General features: G+C 43.9%; 1 protein-coding gene across 1 annotated transcript in view; it reads left to right on the plus strand.

Annotated features, from left to right (window-relative positions):
• LOC109880775 (forkhead box protein N3-like) overlaps positions 1–21,331 on the plus strand; it is a 70,540-nt gene that overhangs the window by 5,778 nt on the left and 43,431 nt on the right. Inside the window, exon 2 of the mRNA XM_031800119.1 lies at positions 12,715–12,863. Within this exon, the coding sequence (XP_031655979.1) occupies positions 12,715–12,863 (149 nt within the window). The remainder of the gene's footprint in view (positions 1–12,714; positions 12,864–21,331) is intronic.

Here is a 21,331-nt window from a genome sequence, read left to right on the forward strand (position 1 = left end):
CATTTCAGGCTTCAAACATAAAGATATAAAACTGTATTTTTTTGTGAAGAATCAACAACAAGTGTATTTTTTGGTGAAGAATCAACAAACTTTTTTAACAAATCAAAAACTGAAAAATTGGGCGTGCAAAATTATTCAGCCCCTTTACTTTCAGTGCAGCAAACTCTCTCCAGAAGTTCAGTGAGGATCTCTGAATGATCCAATGTTGACCTAAATGACTAATGATGATAAATACAATCCACCTGTGTGTAATCAAGTCTCCGTATAAATGCACCTGCACTGTGATAGTCTCAGAGGTCCGTTAAAAGCGCAGAGAGCATCATGAAGAACAAGGAACACACCAGGCAGGTCCGAGATACTGTTGTGAAGAAGTTTAAAGCCGGATTTGGATACAAAAAGATTTCCCAAGCTTTAAACATCCCAAGGAGCACTGTGCAAGCGATAATATTGAAATGGAAGGAGTATCAGACCACTGCAAATCTACCAAGACCTGGCCTTCCCTCTAAACTTTCAGCTCATACAAGGAGAAGACTGATCAGAGATGCAGCCAAGAGGCCCATGATCACTCTGGATGAACTGCAGAGATCTACAGCTGAGGTGGGAGACTCTGTCCATAGGACAACAATCAGTCGTATATTGCACAAATCTGGCCTTTATGGAAGAGTGGCAAGAAGAAAGCTATTTCTTAAAGATATCCATAAAAAGTGTTGTTTAAAGTTTGCCACAAGCCACCTGGGAGACACACCAAACATGTGGAAGAAGGTGCTCTGGTCAGATGAAACCAAAATTGAACTTTTTGGCAACAATGCAAAACGTTATGTTTGGCGTAAAAGCAACACAGCTCATCACCCTGAACATAGCATCCCCACTGTCAAACATGGTGGTGGCAGCATCATGGTTTGGGCCTGCTTTTCTTCAGCAGGGACAGGGAAGATGGTTAAAATTGATGGGAAGATGGATGGAGCCAAATACAGGACCATTCTGGAAGAAAACCTGATGGAGTCTGCAAAAGACCTGAGACTGGGACGGAGATTTGTCTTCCAACAAGACAATGATCCAAAACATAAAGCAAAATCTACAATGGAATGGTTCAAAAATAAACATATCCAGGTGTTAGAATGGCCAAGTCAAAGTCCAGACCTGAATCCAATCGAGAATCTGTGGAAAGAACTGAAAACTGCTGTTCACAAATGCTCTCCATCCAACCTCACTGAGCTCGAGCTGTTTTGCAAGGAGGAATGGGAAACAATTTCAGTCTCTCGATGTGCAAAACTGATAGAGACATACCCCAAGCGACTTACAGCTGTAATCGCAGCAAAAGGTGGCGCTACAAAGTATTAACTTAAGGGGGCTGAATAATTTTGCACGCCCAATTTTTCAGTTTTGATTTGTTAAAAAAGTTTGAAATATCCAATAAATGTCGTTCCACTTCATGATTGTGTCCCACTTGTTGTTGATTCTTCACAAAAAAATACAATTTTATATCTTTATGTTTGAAGCCTGAAATGTGGCAAAAGGTTGCAAAGTTCAAGGGGGCCGAATACTTTCGCAAGGCACTGTATGCAGCAGAATACAATACCTTTTTGAACTCACCTTGTTGTGCTGTGCTCACTTGAATAGGAAGGTGGCGTGGTTGTCCTTTATGGGCAAATGTTGTTATCAAATTTTGTAATCAAAAGTCTGGATTTATGGTGCTTTCAAGACAACTGGGAACATCATCATGAATCATCAGATATTCAGGTTATAGCTCTAGAAAGAGGCCCGGGGTCTGGATTTACAATTCCGAGTTGGATGAAAGTTCAAAACGTATTTTCCCAGGCGTAGCTCATTTTTCCAAGTTCCCAGTTGTCTTGAACTCACTAAAATCAGATTTTGCAGTTCCGAGTTAACAGTTGTTATGAGGCCGGCACAAATCATGCTTCATGATGGCCCGTGTTGATTGTTTATAATTAGAAACTAGGAAACGAGAACCTTAATCTCAGACTTGGGACCACACAGCCACTTCACTGAATAGCAGGCTAATGATTGCTTTTCAATGCTTGCAATTAGCCACGGATTCCTTCCAAACCACTCATTGTTGAATTTGCAATTTCCAACTTGTTGTGTAATGTTTATGTCCAATGGCTGTTGAGCACCAATATGTTTTATCTATAATTTTTCTTCATTATTTCTCTTCATATGACAAGGATTAAAAAGGATTTGCCAGTAGATTGTTGACTTGGTTCATGATGATGACTGATGATGATGACTAAGATTTTGAAAGTATGATGTTGACATGATCATTCTAATCAAAGCTACTGTAGATATAAAGTGATTTGACGTCATTTCATCTGTGGTTAGTGACCTTGAGCCTTCTTGAATGGGCACTTCTAATGTAACTCTATGGCAGCACCCAAGGGGCTTGAATTTTCATGCTCTACCCTTAGACTTGGCGGTGAAGTAGTGTCATGGCTCAGTGACACAACACTGAGCCAATCATGGGCGCAATGCTCAATATTTTCTGCTGGCTTGCCCCACCACCACAGAAAGTGCTGGGCTAGGCTGAAACACCTACATTTTGGAGCTGTCTTACTCAAGAAAACAAAAAAGAGACAATTTTTGTCTTCAGCTTCATTAATTCAAATAAATTTTTTTTTTACATTGTTGCAAACTGATATGTTTTTATTTTATTTTATTTTATTAGGATCTCTTTTAGTCCCCATTTGGACTAATCTTCCAAGAGTCCTTAACATTAAAATACAATTTATAATACAAACACAATATGTGACACATATTAATGCCAAAATAACATGCAAAACAGGCAAATGCCCTCAATTTTTTATTTTATATATATATTTTTTGTTGCTAAAAATGTGGGTCTCAAAACAGGTGTGGCCCTGAATGACGGGTCACCACTGTTGGAGACGCAGACCTGGTGTTGTCTGGGTGAATTAGGATAAACCAGCTCCACATAATGGAATAATCCAGAAGAGAGGGTACTCAGAGATGTGGAAAAACCTCCAGCTTTAGAAAATGGTACCTTGACACGGTCTGGGAGAGGAGAAGACGAGAGGAGAGGAGGAGAGGAGAGGAAGAGTGGAGAAGAGAGGAGGAGGTGGAGGAGAGGAGGAGACGAGAGGAGACAATAGGATAGAAGAGGGAGAGGACAGTGAGAGGACAGTGAGAGGAGAGGAGAGGAGAGGAGAGGAGAGGAGAGGAGGAGGAAGGAGAGGAGAGGAGAGGAGAGGAGAGGAGAGGAGAGGAGAGGAGAGGGAGAGGAGAGGAGAGGAGAGGAGAGGAGAGAGAGGGAGAGGAGAGGAGAGGAGAGGAGAGGAGACTGTTTTATTAGTTTAGTACATCAATTGAACCATTATCCGGTCCTGCAGAAGCATTCGAAATGTGTGGAGGTACTTTTGGGAAAATGTACGGAGTAGAAAGAACATTATTTTCTTCAAGAATGTAGTGAAGTAAAAGTAAAATCGTGAAAAGCTGTCATCAAGGCAAAGGGTGGCTACTTTGAAGAATCTCAATTATAAAATATATTTTGATTTCTTTAACACTTTTTTGGTTACTACATGATTCCACATGTGTTATTATATCATGTTGATGTATTCACTATTATTCTACAATGTAGAAAATAGTAAAAATAAAGAAAAACCCTGTAATGAGTAGGTGTGTCCAACCTATTGACTGGCACTGTATATACAGTTGAAGTCGGAAGTACACCTAGGTTGACATTTTTCAACCACTCCACAAATTTCTCATTATCAAACTATAGTTTTGGGAAGTCAGTCAGGACATCTACCTTATACATGACACAAGTAATTTTCCAAAAATTGTTTACAGACAGATTATTTCACTTATAATTATAATTATTATAATTATAATTATAATTCACAATTCCAGTGGGTCAGAAGTTGACTGTGCATAAAAAAAAATCAAAAATTCCAGAAAATGATATCATGGCTTTTGAAGCTTCTGATAGGCTAATTGACAGCATTTGAGTCAATTGGAGGTGTAACTGTGGATGTATTTCAAGGCCTACCTTCAAACCAGTGCCACTTTACTTGACATCATGGGAAAATCAAAAGAAATCAGCAAAGACCTCAGAAAAAAATGCAGAACTCCATAAGTCTGGATCATCCTTAAGATTTAATTTCAAAACCCCTGAAAGTACCCCATTCATCTGTACAAACAATAGTACGCAAGTATTAACACCATTGGATCATGCAGCCATCATACCTCTCAGGAAGGAGATGCGTTCTGTCTCCTAGAGATGAATGTACTTTGGTGCGAAAAGTGCACATCAATCCCAGAACAACAGCAAATGACCTTGTGAAGATGCTGGAGGAAACCGGTACAAAAGTATCTATATCCACAGTAAAATGTGTAACTATATTGACATAACCTGAAAGACTAGGAAAACGAGTACTATATCGACGTAATCTGAAAGGCCGCTCAGAGAGGAAGAAGCCACTGCTCCAAAACCTCCATAACAAAGACAGACTACGGTTTGCAACTGCACATGGGGACAAAGATCATACTTTTTGGAGAAATGTCCTCTGGTCTGATGAAAGAAAAATATAACTGTTCGACCATAATGACCATCGTTATGTTTGGTGGAAAAAGGGGGATGCTTGCAAGCCGAAGAACACCATCCCTAACGTGAAGAACGGGGTGGCAGCATCATGTTGTTGGGGTACTTTTCTGCAGGAGGGACTGGTGCACTTCACAAAATGTCCTTTACGAGGACAGAAAACTACGTGGATATATTGAAGCAACATCTCAAGACATCAGTCAGGAAGTTAAAGCTTGGTCGCAAATGGCTCTTCCAAATGGACAATGACCCCAACCATACTCTCAAAGTTGTGGCAAGGACAAGTCAATGTATTGGAGTGGCCATCACAATGCCCTGACCTCAATCCTGTAAAAAATGTATGGGCAGAACTGAAAAATCGTGTGCAGGCAAGGAGGTCTACAAACCTGACTCAGTTACACCAGCTCTGTCAGGAGGAATGGGCCAAAATTCACCACAATTTATTGTGTGAACCTTGTGGAAGGCTACCTGAAATGTTTGACCCAAGTTAAACAATTTAAAGGCAATGCTACCAAATACTAACTGAGTGTATGTAAACTTCTGACCCACTGGGAATGTGATGAAAGAAATAAAAGCTTAAATAAATCATTCTCTCTACTATTATTCTGACATTTCCCATTCTATAAATTAAGTGGTTATCCTAACGGACCTAAGACAGGGAATTTTTACTTGGATTAAATGTCAGGAATTGTGAAACACTGAGTTTAATGTATTTTGCTAAGGTGTATGTAAACTTCTAACTTCAACTGCATGTCCTTCCCAGGCATGAAGTCTCAATAGGAAATGTATTCACCTTTATTCCCCTCTTCCATGCTGTATAATGTAGTGGAGAAACGGACATGTTCCTTTTTCTACCATCGTCCAATTTGTTCTACCTCCCCATCCCTCATTGTTAGAAATTACACTTTTACGTTTTACGTCGAGCCAACTATTCCGTCTTACACAGTCCAGTGGTTCTACGAGCCAACCTGCCCACCGTCTGACTGGCTGACCGACTGGGAGTTGGAGGAGAAGAGAAGAGAGAGGAAAAAATCTCTAGAAGCTTAATCGTGATTCCCTCTGACATACCCTCTGGGATGACCAGAGAGGAGAGAAAACAAGAGGAATAGAGAGAACATTAGAGAAAGGGAAAGGAGAGGGAGAGGGTTGGTGTTGTGGGGGGTAACAGGGAAATATAGAGGCAGGTAAAAAGAGGGGGATGTGGGGAGGAAGGGAGGGAATGGAATGTGCAGATGAAATGGGAGAATTGGTTGGAGGATAAATTGGGTGGGGGAAGAGAGGGAGAGAAGAAAGAACAGAAGGGAGGAGAAATAAGAGGGTAGAAAGTGAGGGACAGAGTGTATGAGGGGAGTGTGTGAGGGGAGTGTATGAGGGGAGTGTATGAGGGGATTGTGCGAGGGGAGTGTGTGAGGGGTGTGTATGAGGGGTGTGTGTGAGGGGAGTGTATGAGGGGAGTGTATGAGGGATGTGTGTGAGGGGAGTGTGAGGGGTGTGTATGAGGGGTGTGTGTGAGGGGAGTGTATGAGGGGTGTGTGCGAGGGGAGTGTATGGGGGAAGTGTGTGTGTGTGTGCGTATATCTGTGTATGTGTGTGTGTGCGTACGTGCACTATACTGTATACAAAAGTGTGTGGACATCCCATCAAATTAGTAGATTTATTAGTAGGATTAAATGTCAGGAATTGTGAAGAACTGTGTTTAAATCTGGCTAAGGTGTATGTAAACTTCCGACTTCAACTGTAGATACACAAACATGACATTGACATCTTCTAATATTCACAATGTTGTAGCTAGGCCTGTACACACAGCCCAAATCAACGTTACCAAACCATTTGTTGATTTGCATCTGCATCATTTAAAAACAGAAAAAGTCACAGTGTTGGGATTGATTATATTTATGTATGTTTGTACTGTTTGCCGTCTCTCACACACACTTATTTCTTGTCACTCCTCTGTCGGACTCCCTCCTGTTGGTTCTATTTGACATCATGTGATCAAAGTGGTGAAGTATGTATTGATGTGATGGTTTACGACACTCATTTACGGCACCTGTGGTATATGTGTGGCAATGGCAGAATAACATTAAAAACTTGTTAACTATGATTGATGGTGATGGTCGTCTTCGTTCACTGTAACCAACAAAGTTATACGAAGCTTTGAGCTGCATTGCTGTACATGACATTTCTCTCCTTCAGTATCATCTAAAGTTGTCATATGAGTAGGATCTGGTCTGTAGCACAACTGTTAAGAAAGTGAATGAGAAGAGGGTAGAGAGGCAGCTGAGAGAGAGGGAGAAAGAGAGAGAGAGAGAAAGCGGAGGAGAGAGAGAGAGAAATCTGAGGAGAGAGAGAGAAAGCTGAGGAGAGAGAGGGGGAGAGAGAGAGAGAGTGAAGGAGAGAGAGGGAGGGAGAGAGAGAGAGAGAGAGAGAGAGAGAGAGAAAGCGGAGGAGAGAGGGAGAGAGAGAGAGAGAGAGAGAGAAAAGCAAAGGAGAGAGAGAGAAAGCGAAGGAGAGAGAGAGAGAGAGAGAGGAGAGAGAGAGAGAGAGAGAGAGAGAGAGAGAGAAAGCGGAGGAGAGAGAGAGAGAGAAGAGAGAGAGAGAGAGAGAGAGAGAGAGAGAGAAGGAGAGAGAGAAAGCAAAGGAGAGAGAGAGAGAGAGAGTGAGAGAAGGAGAGAGAGGAGAGAGAGAGAGAGAGAGAGAGAGAGAGAGAGAGAGAGAGAAAGCGAAGGAGAGAGAGAGAAAGTGGAGGAGGGTGAGGGAGAGACAGAGAGAGAGAGAGAGAGAGAGAGAGAGAGAGAGAGAGAGAGAGAGAGAGAAAGCTGAGGAGAGAGAGGGGGAGAGCGAGAGAGAGCAAAGGAGAGAGAGAGAGAAGGAGAGAGAGAAAGCAAAGGAGAGAGAGAGAGAGAGAGAGAGAGAGAGAGAAAGCGGAGGAGGGTCAGGGAGAGACAGAGAGAGAGAGAGAGAGAGAGAGAGAGAGAGAGAGAGAGAGAGAGAGAGAGAGAGAGAGAGAGAGAGAAAGCGGAGGAGAGAGAGAGAGAGAGAGAGAGAGAGAGAAAGACAGCGGAGGAGAGAGAGAGAGAGAGCTGTCCCTGTGTTTACTTGTGGTCTGGTTTCTCTGTGTGTTTACTTGTGGTCTGGTATGTCCCTGTGTTTACTTGTGGTCTGGTATGTCCCTGTGTTTACTTGTGGTCTGGTATGTCCCTGTGTTTACTTGTGGTCTGGTATGTCCCTGTGTTTACTTGTGGTCTGGTTTCTCTGTGTGTTTACTTGTGGTCCGGTATGTCCCTGTGTTTACTTGTGGTCTGGTATGTCCCTGTGTTTACTTGTGGTCTGGTTTCTCTGTGTGTTTACTTGTGGTCTGGTGTCTCTGTGTTTACTTGTGGTCTGGTTTGTCTATGTGTTTACTTGTGGTCTGGTATGATATGTCTTTGTTTACTTGTGGTCTGGTGTCTCTGTGTGTTTACTTGTGGTCTGGTGTCCCTGTTTTTACTCGTGGTCTGGTGTCCCTGTGTTTACTTGTGGTTTGGTGTCCCTGTGTTTACTTGTGGTCTGGTGTCCATGTGTTTACTTGTGGTCTGGTGTCCCTGTGTTTACTTGTGGTCTGGTATGATGTGTCTTTGTTTACTTGTGGTCTGGTGTCTTGTGTCTGTGTTTACTTGTGGTCTGGTATGTCCCTGTGTTTGCTTGTGGTCTGGTGTCCCTGTGTTTACTTGTGGCCTGGTGTCCCTGTGTTTACTTGTGGTTTGGTGTCCCTGTGTTTACTTGTGGTCTGGTGTCCCTGTGTTTACTTGTGGTCTGGTGTCCCTGTGTTTACTTGTGGTCTGGTGTCCCTGTGTTTACTTGTGGTATGGTGTCTGTGTGTTTACTTGTGGTCTGGTATGATGTGTCTGTGTTTACTTGTGGTCTGGTGTCCCTGTGTTTACTTGTGGTCTGGTATGTCTGTGTTTACTTGTGGTCTGGTATGTCCCTGTGTTTACTTGTGTTCTGGTGTCCCTGTGTTTACTTGTGGTCTGGTTTGTCTGTGTTTACTTGTGGTCTTGTATGTCCCTGTGTTTACTTGTGGTCTGGTATGTCCCTGTGTTTACTTGTGGTCTGGTATGTCCCTGTGTTTACTTGCGGTCTGGTTTCTCTGTGTGTTTACTTGTGGTCTGGTATGTCCCTGTGTTTACTTGTGGTCTGGTTTCTCTGTGTGTTTACTTGTGGTCTGGTATGTCCCTGTGTTTACTTGTGGTCTGGTATGTCCCTGTGTTTACTTGTGGTCTGGTATGTCCCTGTGTTTACTTGTGGTCTGGTATGTCCCTGTGTTTACTTGTGGTCTGGTATGTCCCTGTGTTTACTTGTGGTCTGGTTTCTCTGTGTGTTTACTTGTGGTCTGGTATCTCTGTGTTTACTTGTGGTCTGGTTTGTCTATGTGTTTACTTGTGGTCTGGTATGATGTGTCTTTGTTTACTTGTGGTCTGATGTCTCTGTGTGTTTACTTGTGGTCTGGTTATGCCCCTGTGTTTACTTGTGGTCTGGTGTCCCTGTGTTTACTTGTGGTCCGGTGTCCCTGTGTTTACTTGTGGTCTGGTATCCCTGTGTTTACTTGTGGTTTGATGTGTCTGTGTTTACTTGTGGTCTGGTATGTCCCTGTGTTTACTTGTGGTCTGGTGTCCCTGTGTTTACTTGTGGTCTGGTATGTCCCTGTGTTTACTTGTGGTCTGGTGTCCCTGTGTTTACTCGTGGTCTGGTGTCCCTGTGTTTACTCATGGTCTGGTGTGTCTGTGTTTACTTGTGGTCTGGTGTCCATGTGTTTACTTGTGGTCTGGTGTCCCTGTGTTTACTTGTGGTCTGGTATGATGTGTCCCTGTGTTTACTTGTGGTCTGGTGTCTTGTGTCTGTGTTTACTTGTCTTCTGGTATGTCCCTGTGTTTGCTTGTGGTCTGGTGTCCCTGTGTTTACTTGTGGTCTGGTATGTCCCTGTGCTTACTTGTGGTCTGGTTTCTCTGTGTGTTTACTTGTGGTCTGGTATGTCCCTGTGTTTACTTGTGGTCTGGTTTCTCTGTGTGTTTACTTGTGGTCCGGTATGTCCCTGTGTTTACTTGTGGTCTGGTATGTCCCTGTGTTTACTTGTGGTCTGGTTTCTCTGTGTGTTTACTTGTGGTCTGGTGTCTCTGTGTTTACTTGTGGTCTGGTTTGTCTATGTGTTTACTTGTGGTCTGGTATGATATGTCTTTGTTTACTTGTGGTCTGGTGTCTCTGTGTGTTTACTTGTGGTCTGGTGTCTCTGTGTGTTTACTTGTGGTCTGGTATGTCCCTGTGTTTACTTGTGGTCTGGTGTCCCTGTTTTTACTCGTGGTCTGGTGTCCCTGTGTTTACTTGTGGTTTGGTGTCCCTGTGTTTACTTGTGGTCTGGTGTCCATGTGTTTACTTGTGGTCTGGTGTCCCTGTGTTTACTTGTGGTCTGGTATGATGTGTCTTTGTTTACTTGTGGTCTGGTGTCTTGTGTCTGTGTTTACTTGTGGTCTGGTATGTCCCTGTGTTTGCTTGTGGTCTGGTGTCCCTGTGTTTACTTGTGGTTTGGTGTCCCTGTGTTTACTTGTGGTTTGGTGTCCCTGTGTTTACTTGTGGTCTGGTGTCCCTGTGTTTACTTGTGGTCTGGTGTCCCTGTGTTTACTTGTGGTATGGTGTCTGTGTGTTTACTTGTGGTCTGGTATGATGAGTCTGTGTTTACTTGTGGTCTGGTATGTCCCTGTGTTTACTTGTGGTCTGGTGTCCCTGTGTTTACTTGTGGTCTGGTATGTCTGTGTTTACTTGTGGTCTGGTGTCCCTGTGTTTACTTGTGGTCTGGTATGTCTGTGTTTACTTGTGGTCTGGTATGTCTGTGTTTACTTGTGGTCTGGTATGTCCCTGTGTTTACTTGTGTTCTGGTGTCCCTGTGTTTACTTGTGGTCTGGTATGTCTGTGTTTACTTGTGGTCTTGTATGTCCCTGTGTTTACTTGTGGTCTGGTATGTCCCTGTGTTTACTTGTGGTCTGGTATGTCCCTGTGTTTACTTGCGGTCTGGTTTCTCTGTGTGTTTACCTGTGGTCTGGTATGTCCCTGTGTTTACTTGTGGTCTGGTTTCTCTGTGTGTTTACTTGTGGTCTGGTATGTCCCTGTGTTTACTTGTGGTCTGGTATGTCCCAGTGTTTACTTGTGGTCTGGTATGTCCCTGCGTTTACTTGTGGTCTGGTTTCTCTGTGTGTTTACTTGTGGTCTGGTGTCTCTGTGTTTACTTGTGGTCTGGTTTGTCCCTGTGTTTACTTGTGGTCTGGTGTCCCTGTGTTTACTTGTGTTCTGGTATGATGTGTCTGTGTTTACTTGTGGTCTGGTATGTCCCTGTGTTTACTTGTGGTCTGGTATGTCCCTGTGTTTACTTGTGGTCTGGTATGTCCCTGTGTTTACTTCTGGACTGGTATGTCCCTGTGTTTACTTGTGGTCTGGTATGTCCCTGTGTTTACTAGTGGTCTGGTGTCCCTGTGTTTACTTGTGGACTGGTGTCCCTGTGTTTACTCGTGGTCTGGTGTCCCTGTGTTTACTTGTGGTCTGGTGTCCATGTGTTTACTTGTGGTCTGGTGTCTCTGTTTACTTGTGGTCTGGTTTGTCTATGTGTTTACTTGTGGTCTGGTATGATGTGTCTTTGTTTACTTGTGGTCTGGTGTCTCTGTGTGTTTATTTTTGGTCTGGTATGATGTGTCTGTGTTTACTTGTGGTCTGGTGTCCATGTGTTTACTTGTGGTCTGGTGTCTCTGTTTACTTGTGGTCTGGTTTGTCTATGTGTTTACTTGTGGTCTGGTCTGGTGTCCCTGTGTTTACTTGTGGTCTGGTGTCCCTGTGTTTACTTGTGGTCTGGTGTCCCTGTGTTTACTTGTGTTCTGGTATGATGTGTCTGTGTTTACTTGTGGTCTGGTATGTCCCTGTGTTTACTTGTGGTCTGGTATGTCCCTGTGTTTACTTGTGGTCTGGTATGTCCCTGTGTTTACTTCTGGACTGGTATGTCCCTGTGTTTACTTGTGGTCTGGTATGTCCCTGTGTTTACTAGTGGTCTGGTGTCCCTGTGTTTACTTGTGGACTGGTGTCCCTGTGTTTACTCGTGGTCTGGTGTCCCTGTGTTTACTTGTGGTCTGGTGTCCCTGTGTGTTTACTTGTGGTCTGGTGTCCCTGTGTTTACTTGTGGTCTGGTGTCTGTGTGTTTACTTGTGGTCTGGTATGATGTGTCTGTGTTTACTTGTGGTCTGGTATGTCCCTGTGTTTACTTGTGGTCTGGTGTCTGTGTGTTTACTTGTGGTCTGGTATGATGTGTCTGTGTTTACTTGTGGTCTGGTGTCCCTGTGTTTACTTGTGGTCTGGTGTACTGTGGTTGGTGTCCTGTTACTTGTGGTCTGGTGTCCCTGTGTTTACTTGTGGTCTGGTGTCCCTGTGTTTACTTGTGGTCTGGTGTCCCTGTGTTTACTTGTGGTCTGGTGTCTGTGTGTTTACTTGTGGTCTGGTGCCCTGTGTTTACTTGTGGTCTGGTGTCCCTGTGTTTACTTGTGGTCTGGTGTCCCTGTGTTTACTTGTGGTCTGGTGTCCCTGTGTTTACTTGTGGTCTGGTGTCCCTGTGTTTACTTGTGGTCTGGTATGTGTCTGTGTTTACTTGTGGTCTGGTGTCTGTGTGTTTACTTGTGGTCTGGTGCCCTGTGTTTACTTGTGGTCTGGTGTCCCTGTGTTTACTTGTGGTCTGGTGTCCCTGTGTTTACTTGTGGTCTGGTGTCCCTGTGTTTACTTGTGGTCTGGTGTCCCTGTGTTTACTTGTGGTCTGGTATGTGTCTGTGTTTACTTGTGGTCTGGTGCCCTGTGTTTACTTGTGGTCTGGTGTCCCTGTGTTTACTTGTGGTCTGGTATGTGTCTGTGTTTACTTGTGGTCTGGTGCCCTGTGTTTACTTGTGGTCTGGTGTCCCTGTGTTTGATTTGTGTTTTGATGTGTCTGTGTGTTTACTTGTGGTCTGGCTTGTCTCTCTGTAGACTGGTTTCTGAGGGACAGTGGACAGTAGCCATACAGCCGTCAAGATTCCTGTGTTTTCATGTTGTTAGCTAAATAATCCTCTTTCTTTTCTTCCTCATCTCACTCCCTCTCTCAGAGTATAGGTAAAGGCTCACTGTGGTCCATAGATCCAGAGTACAGACACAACCTGATCCAGGCCTTGAAGAAGACCCCGTACCACCCCTACTCGCCGGGACTGGTTACCCCCTTCACCTCTTCTCCCACCTCTCCTCAGGCATATCACAGGTAAATATATACACCTCTCACTCTCTCTTTACTCATTCTATCCCTTCTTTTCATCCGCTCCTTTACCCCTCCAATGTATCATTCTCCCCTCCCTTGCTTTTCCCTCAGACATATCACAGATAACCACACACCTTTCACAGTCTATCTCACACATGTGCACGCATGTACACTACATGACCAAAAGTACAGTATGAGGACACCTGCTCGACAAACATCTCATTCCAAAATCATGGGCATTAATATGGAGTTGGTGCCCCTCCTTAGCTGCTGGAACAGCCTCCACTCTTCTGGGAAGATGTTGGAATATCAGGAACCTGTGCATCAATTCAGCCATGAAGGCATTAGTGAGGTCGGGGCGCTGATGTTGTGCGATTAGGCCTGGCTTGCAGTCGGCATTCCAGTTCATCCCAAAGGAGTTCGATGGGGTTGAGGTCAGGGCTCTGTGCAGGCCAGTCAAGTTCTTCCACACTGATCTCGGCGAACCATTTCTGTATGGACCTCGCTTTGAGCAAGGGGACATTGTCATGAAACAGGAAAGGGCCTTCTCCACATTATTGCCACAAAGTTGGAAGCACAGAATCTTCTAGAATGTCATTGTATATTGTACTGTTAAGATTTTCCTTCACTGGAACTAAGTGGCATAGCCTGAACCATGAAAAACAGCCCCAGTGTCACGCCCTGACTTTAGAGAGCTTTTTATGTCTCTATTTTGGTATGGTCAGGGTGTGATTTGGATGGGCATTCTATGTTCATTTTTCAATGTTTTGTATTTCTTTGTTTTGGCCGGGTACGGTTCTCAATCCGAGACAGCTGTCTATCGTTGTCTCTGATTGGGAACCATACTTAGGCAGCCCTTTTTCCCACCTGTCTTTGTGGGTAATTGTCTTTGTTTGTTGGCACTATAGCCTTAAGCTTCACGGTTGTTTTTTTTGGTTTTTGTCTGTGTCATATAAATAAAAAGGAATATGTACTCTCACCACGCTGCACCTTGGTCCAGTTCTTTCAACGGCCATGACAGAACTACCCACCACCAAAGGACCAAGCAGCGTGGTGAAAGGGACTCCTGTACATGGGAGGAGATCATGGACGGTAAGAGACCCTGGAGGCCGGCTGGGGAGTATCGCCGTCCAAGGGAGGAACTGGAGGCAGCTAAAGCAGAGCGGAGGCGATATGAGGAGGCAAGTCAGCGAGGCAGGCACGAGAGGCAGCCCCCCTTTTTTGGTGGGGCACACGGGGAGATTGGCAGAGTCAGGTTATAGACCTGAGCCAACTCCCCATGCTTACCGTGGGGAGAGAGTGACTAGTCAGGCACCAGGTTATGCGGCTCTGCGCCGTGTGTCTCCTGTGCGCTCTCATAGCCCGGTGTGCTCTCTGCAAGCTTCCCGCAGTTGCCTTGCTAGAGTTGGCATTCAGCCAGGAGGGATTGTGCCGGCTCAAAGCTCCTGGTCTCCGGTGCATCTCTTCGGCCCGGGTTATCCTGCGCCAGCTCTACGCACGGTATCCCCAGTTTGACAGGAGAACCCAGTGCGGCCTGTTCCAGCTTCCCACACGTGTCGGGCTAAAGGGGGCATGCAGCCTCTCTACAACGCCTGGGCATGCTCCTGATGAAGTGGCGGATGGTCTCCTGAGGGATCTCCTCCCAGACCTGAACTAAAGCATCCGCCAACTCCTGGACAGTCTGTGGTGTAACGTGGCATTGGTGGATGGAGCGAGACATGATGTCCCAGATGTGCTCAATTGGATTCAGGTCTGGGGAATGGGTGGGCCAGTCCATAGCATCAATGCCTTCCTCTTGCAGGAACTGCTGACACACTCCAGCCACATGAGGTCTAGCATTGTCTTGCATTATGAGGAACCCAGGGCCAACCGCACCAGCATATGGTCTCACAAGGGGTCTGAGGATCTCATCTCTGTACCTAATGGCAGTCAGGCTACCTCTGGCGAGCACATGGAGGGCTGTGCGGCCCCCCAAAGAAATGCCACCCCACACCATGACTGACCCACCGCCAAACCGGTCATGCTGGAGGATGTTGCAGGCAGCAGAACGTTCTCCACGGCGTCTCCAGACTCTGTCAGGTCTGTCACATGTGCTCAGTGTGAACCTGCTTTCATCTATGAAGAGCACAGGGCTCCAGTGGCAAATTTGCCAATCTTGGTGTTCTCTGGCAAATGCCAAACGTCCTGCACGGTGTTGGGCTGTAAGCCCAACCCCCACCTGTGGACGTCGGGCCCTCATACCACCCTCATGGAGTCTGTTTCTGACCGTTTGAGCAGACACATGCACATTTGTGGCCTGCTGGAGGTCATTTTAAAGGGCTCTGGCAGTGCTCCTCCTGCTCCTCCTTGCACAAAGGCGGAGGTAGCGGTCCTGCTGCTGGGTTGTTGCCCTCCTACGGCCTCCTCCACGTCTCCTGATCTACTGGCCTGTCTCCTGTCGTGGAAATTTCCTGTATTTACCAAATCATGAGAGCAAACCACACACAAGTCAGAGTTATCACAAAGTCCATCTTTAATTATATGAGCTCCATCACAACCCTGTGACTCTCAGATCAATTCAGTGTATATCAATGAATTCTCTAAGAGTCCCTTACACATTGCAACTGAGATCCTTTATAGCAAAGACACACATAGCCAGACAGCATTGGCCATAATTTATCATTCAGCTTTGTCTCCTAAACTATGGTATTTTCTCAAACTCAGAACCATAAAACAAATCCTCATATCAACAGGCATATATCAAATCCACCCCTTATTGACAAGATCACAGAGACACATTGACTGGCACACAGACATTGTGGAGCCAAGAGATACACGCTTGACCTCTCCCCTCTCTGCGGCCCAAGTAACTTAGTCCTGACAGAGAACAGATGACTGCAACCCGGCCACAGTATTATACAAAAATAAACATTCCGATGAGAAGTAACTTACAAACATATGATGAATATAAAACATCTTACCTATGTTACCAACCAATTCTGATTATTCCCCAACACTCCTGGTAGCGCCTCCATGCTCTGGACACGCTGACAGACACAGCAAACCTTCTTGCCACAGCTCGCATTGATGTGCCATCCTGGATGAGCTGCACTACCTGAGCCACTTGTGTGGGTTGTAGACTCCGTCTCATGCTACCACTAGAGTGAAAGCACCACCAGCATTCAACAGTGACCAAAACATCAGCCAGGAAGCATAGGAACTGAGAAGTGGTCTGTGGTTATCACCTGCAGAACCACTCCTTTATTGGGGGTGTCTTGCTAATTGCCTATAATTTCCACCTGTTGTCTATTCCATTTGCACAACAGCATGTGACATTTATTGTCAATCAGTGTTGCTTCCTAAGTGGACAGTTTGATTTCACAGAAGTGTGATTGATTTGGAGTTACATTGTGGTTTTTAAGTGTTCCCTTTATTTTTTTGAGCAGTGTATATATACACACACACCCACACAATTTTTTTTGTAATAATGACAATTGCAACAATACTGAATAAACAATGAACACTTATTTTAACTTAATATAATGCATATTATGGGATTTTGGATGGGTGTTCTGAAGGTGATTCCACAGGGTTGTATCTTATTATTTAGCCGTTGCTGACCACATGCTTACATCTTTATCACAAATAAGACACCATACTTTCCCTGGTGCCAATTCCATGTAATAGTCCCACACTGGTGCTCTGCTTTTCTCTGCCATCTGTAAAACACACACAAACACACAGCTCTGAAGTGACAATGATACTGAAGAGTCTGCTTAGGAGACAAATACTCTCAACTGTTTGAATAAAAATAGAGTTTAAGTTACCTGTGATGAATGCTGAAAACAAAAACTGTCATTTCTATATGCAGGAAATCCTATTTTAATAATGGACATGGTAAGAATTGACTACCAAAGTGCGAGACATAATTCCCATGACACCTTCTAGCAAAATCTGAAAAGCGGTTCCTTCATTCATTTATTCCATAGGATATTTTTAGATTCACTTAAAATAAGGTCTGTGTTTCGTGTAGGCTTACACCACCTTGCCAATTTTATAACTGTGTAATTTTGTAACTCCTATATCCATAGGAGGTAACTCTGATCAATATTGGCTAAATATAAGCGAAGATCATTTTTTTTGTAGAGTGGATTTATGAAAACCTTACCTTTTCCTAGTGAGATTTACACGGGTATCAAAACACCGAGGCGGCTTAAACACGAAACACAGACCTTATTGGAAGTAGATCAAGACATTCTCTATGGAAGACATGAACATAACGAAGGAACCCCTTTCAAGTACAGCAGCAAGTTATTACAGGAATTATAATGCGTCGACTATTTCTCTCTAAACCATATACCTTTGACTATTACGAGCCTACTGCTGCCTACCACCCCTTAGTCAGACTGCTCTATCAAATATCAAATCATAGACTTACAGTGCCTTGCGAAAGTATTCAGCCCCCTTGAACCTTGCGACCTTTTGCCACATTTCAGGCTTCAAACATAAAGATATAAAACTGTATTTTTTTGTGAAGAATCAACAACAAGTGGGACACAATCATGAAGTGGAACGACATTTATTGGATATTTAAAACTTTTTTAACAGATCAAAAACTGAAAAATTGGGCGTGCAAAATTATTCAGCCCCTTTACTTTCAGTGCAGCAAACTCTCTCCAGAGGTTCAGTGAGGATCTCTGAATGATCCAATGTTGACCTAAATGACTAATGATGATAAATACAATCCACCTGTGTGTAATCAAGTGTCCGTATAAATGCACCTGCACTGTGATAGTCTCAGAGGTCTGTTAAAAGCGCAGAGGGCATCATGAAGAACAAGGAACACACCAGGCAAGTCCGAGATACTGTTGTGAAGAAGTTTAAAGCCGGATTAGGATACAAAAAGATTTCCCAAGCTTTAAACATCCCAAGGAGCACTGTGCAAGCGATAATATTGAAATGGAAGGAGTATCAGACCACTGCAAATCTACCAAGACCTGGCAGTCCCTCTAAACTTTCAGCTCATACAAGGAGAAGACTGATCAGAGATGCAGCCAAGAGGCCCATGATCACTCTGGATGAACTGCAGAGATCTACAGCTGAGGTGGGAGACTCTGTCCATAGGACAACAATCAGTCGTATATTGCACAAATCTGGCCTTTATGGAAGAGTGGCAAGAAGAAAGCCATTTCTTAAAGATATCCATAAAAAGTGTAGTTTAAAGTTTGCCACAAGCCACCTGGGAGACACACCAAACATGTGGAAGAAGGTGCTCTGGTTAGATGAAACCAAAATTTAACTTTTTGGCAACAATGCAAAACGTTATGTTTGGTGTAAAAGCAACACAGCTCATCACCCTGAACATAGCATCCCCACTGTCAAACATGGTGGTGGCAGCATCATGGTTTGGGCCTGCTTTTCTTCAGCAGGGACAGGGAAGATGGTTAAAATTGATGGGAAGATGGATGGAGCCAAATACAGGACCATTCTGGAAGAAAACCTGATGGAGTCTGCAAAAGACCTGAGACTGGGACGGAGATTTGTCTTCCAACAAGACAATGATCCAAAACATAAAGCAAAATCTACAATGGAATGGTTCAAAAATAAACATGTCCAGGTGTTAGAATGGCCAAGTCAAAGTCCAGACCTGAATCCAATCGAGAATCTGTGAAAAGAACTGAAAACTGCTGTTCACAAATGCTCTCCATCCAACCTCGCTGAGCTCGAGCTGTTTTGCAAGGAGGAATGGGGAAAAATTTCAGTCTCTCGATGTGCAAAACTGATAGAGACATACCCCAAGCGACTTACAGCTGTAATCGCAGCAAAAGGTGGCGCTACAAAGTATTAATTTAAGGGGGCTGAATAATTTTGCACACCCAATTTTTCAGTTTTTGATTTGTTAAAAAGTTTTAAATATCCAATAAATGTCGTTCCACTTCATGATTGTGTCCCACTTGTTGTTGATTCTTCACAAAAAAATACAGTTTTATATCTTTATGTTTGAAGCCTGAAATGTGGCAAAAGGTCGCAAAGTTCAAGGGGGCCGAATACTTTCGCAAGGCACTGTAACTATAATAAACACACAGAAATACGAGCCTTAGGTCAAATCCGGAAATCCGGAATCACCTCGAAAACAAAACATTTATTCCGTTCCGTATTTTATCTAACGTGTGGCATCCATGCGTCTAAATATTCCTGTTACATTGCACAACCTTCAATGTTATGTCATAATTACGTTAATATTCTGGCAAATTAGTTCGCAAAGAGCCAGACGGCCCAAACTGTTTATATACCCTGACTCTGTGTGCAATGAACGCAAGAGAAGTGACACTATTTCACTTGGTTAATATTGCCTGCTAACCTGGATTTCTTTAGGTAAATATGCAGGTTAAAAAACATATACTTGTGTATTGATTTTAAGAAAGGCATTGATGTTTATGGTTAAGTACACGTTGGAGCAACGACAGTCGTTGATTGATTGTTTTTTATAAGATAAGTTTTATGCTACCTTGCAACTTACCTTCGATTACTGTATTCGCGTAACAGGCAGGCTCCTCGTGAGGCAGGTGGTTAGAGCGTTGAACTCGTTAACTGTAAGGTTGCAAGATTGGATCCCCCGAGCTGACAAGGTACAAATCTGTCGTTCTGCCTCATTCCTAGGCCGTCATTGAAAATAAGAATGTGTTCTTAACTGACTTGCCTAGTTAAGTAAAGATTAAATAAAGGTATAAAAAATTTATTTGTGCCCAAAAATACCGATTTCCGATTGTTATGAAAACTTTAAATTAATCGGCCATTCCGATTAAATCGGTCGACCTCTACTCTATACTTCCCTGATACCCCCACAACACCAACCCTCTCCCTCTCCTTTCCCTTTCTCTCCTGTTCTCTCTATTCCTCTTGTTTTCTCTCCTCTCTGGTCATCCCAGAGGGTATGTCAGAGGGAATCACGATTAAGCTTCTAGAGATTTTTTCCTCTCTCTTCTCTTCTCCTCCAACTCCCAGTCGGTCAGCCAGTCAGACGGTGGGCAGGTTGGCTCGCAGAACCACTTGACTGTGTAAGACGGAATAGTTGGCTCGACGTAAAACGTAAAAGTGTAATTTCTAACAATGAGGGATGGGGAGGTAGAACAAATTGGACGATGGTAGAAAAAGGAACATGTCCGTTTCTCCACTACATTATACAGCATGGAAGAGGGGAATAAAGGTGAATACATTTCCTATTGAGACTTCATGCCTGGGAAGGACATGCAGTTGAAGTTAGAAGTTTACATACACCTTAGCAAAATACATTAAACTCAGTGTTTCACAATTCCTGACATTTAATCCAAGTAAAAATTCCCTGTCTTAGGTCCGTTAGGATAACCACTTTATTTAAAGAATGGGAAATGTCAGAATAATAGTAGAGAGAATTATTTATTTAAGCTTTTATTTCTTTCATCACATTCCCAGTGGGTCAGAAGTTTACATACACTCAGTTAGTATTTGGTAGCATTGCCTTTAAATTGTTTAACTTGGGTCAAACATTTCAGGTAGCCTTCCACAAGGTTCACACAATAAGTTGTGGTGAATGTTGGCCCATTCAGAGCTGGTGTAACTGAGTCAGGTTTGTAGGCCTCCTTGCCTGCACACGATTTTTCAATTCTGCTCACACATTTTTTACAGGATTGAGGTCAGGGCATTGTGATGGCCACTCCAATACATTGACTTGTCCTTAATCATTTTTTGCCACAACTTTGAGAGAATGCTTGGGGTCATTGTTCATTTGGAAGACCCATTTGCGACCAAGTTTTAACTTCCTGACCTATGTCTTGAGATGTTGCTTCAATATATCCACATAATTTTCCTCCTCATGATGCCATGATGCCACCTACTCCAGCAAAGCACCCCCACAACATGATGCTGCCACTCCCGTGCTTCACGGTTGGGATAGTGTTCTTCGGCTTGTAAGCCTCCCCTTTTTCCACCAAACAAAACAATGGTCATTATGGCCAAACAGTTATATTTTTGTTTCATCAGACCAGAGGACATTTCTCCAAAAAGTACAAACTTTGTCCCCATGTGCAGTTGCAAACTGTAGTCTGTCTTTTTTATGGCGGTTTTGGAGCAGTGTCTTCTTCCTTGCTGAGTAGCCTTTCAGGGTATGTCAATATAGGACTCATTTTACTGTGGATATAGATACTTTTGTACCTGTTTCCTCCAGCATCTTCACAAGGCCCTTTGCTGTTGTTCTGGGATTGATTTCCACATCTCGCACCAAAGTACCTTCCATTCTAGGAGACATAATGCGTCTCCTTCCTCAGCGGTATTACGGCTGCGTGTTCCCGTGGTCTTTATACTTATGTACTATTGTTTGTACAGATGAATGTACCTTCAGGCATTTGGAAATTGCTCCCAAGGATGATCCAGACCTGTGGAGGTCTACAGGGTATAGTCAGGCTCTACAGTATGTCTGGGTTGTTAGGGTATAGCCAGGCTCTACAGTATGTCTG

This window comes from Oncorhynchus kisutch, linkage group LG21 (assembly GCF_002021735.2).
Source record: "Oncorhynchus kisutch isolate 150728-3 linkage group LG21, Okis_V2, whole genome shotgun sequence".
NCBI classification, from domain to species: domain Eukaryota; kingdom Metazoa; phylum Chordata; class Actinopteri; order Salmoniformes; family Salmonidae; genus Oncorhynchus; species Oncorhynchus kisutch.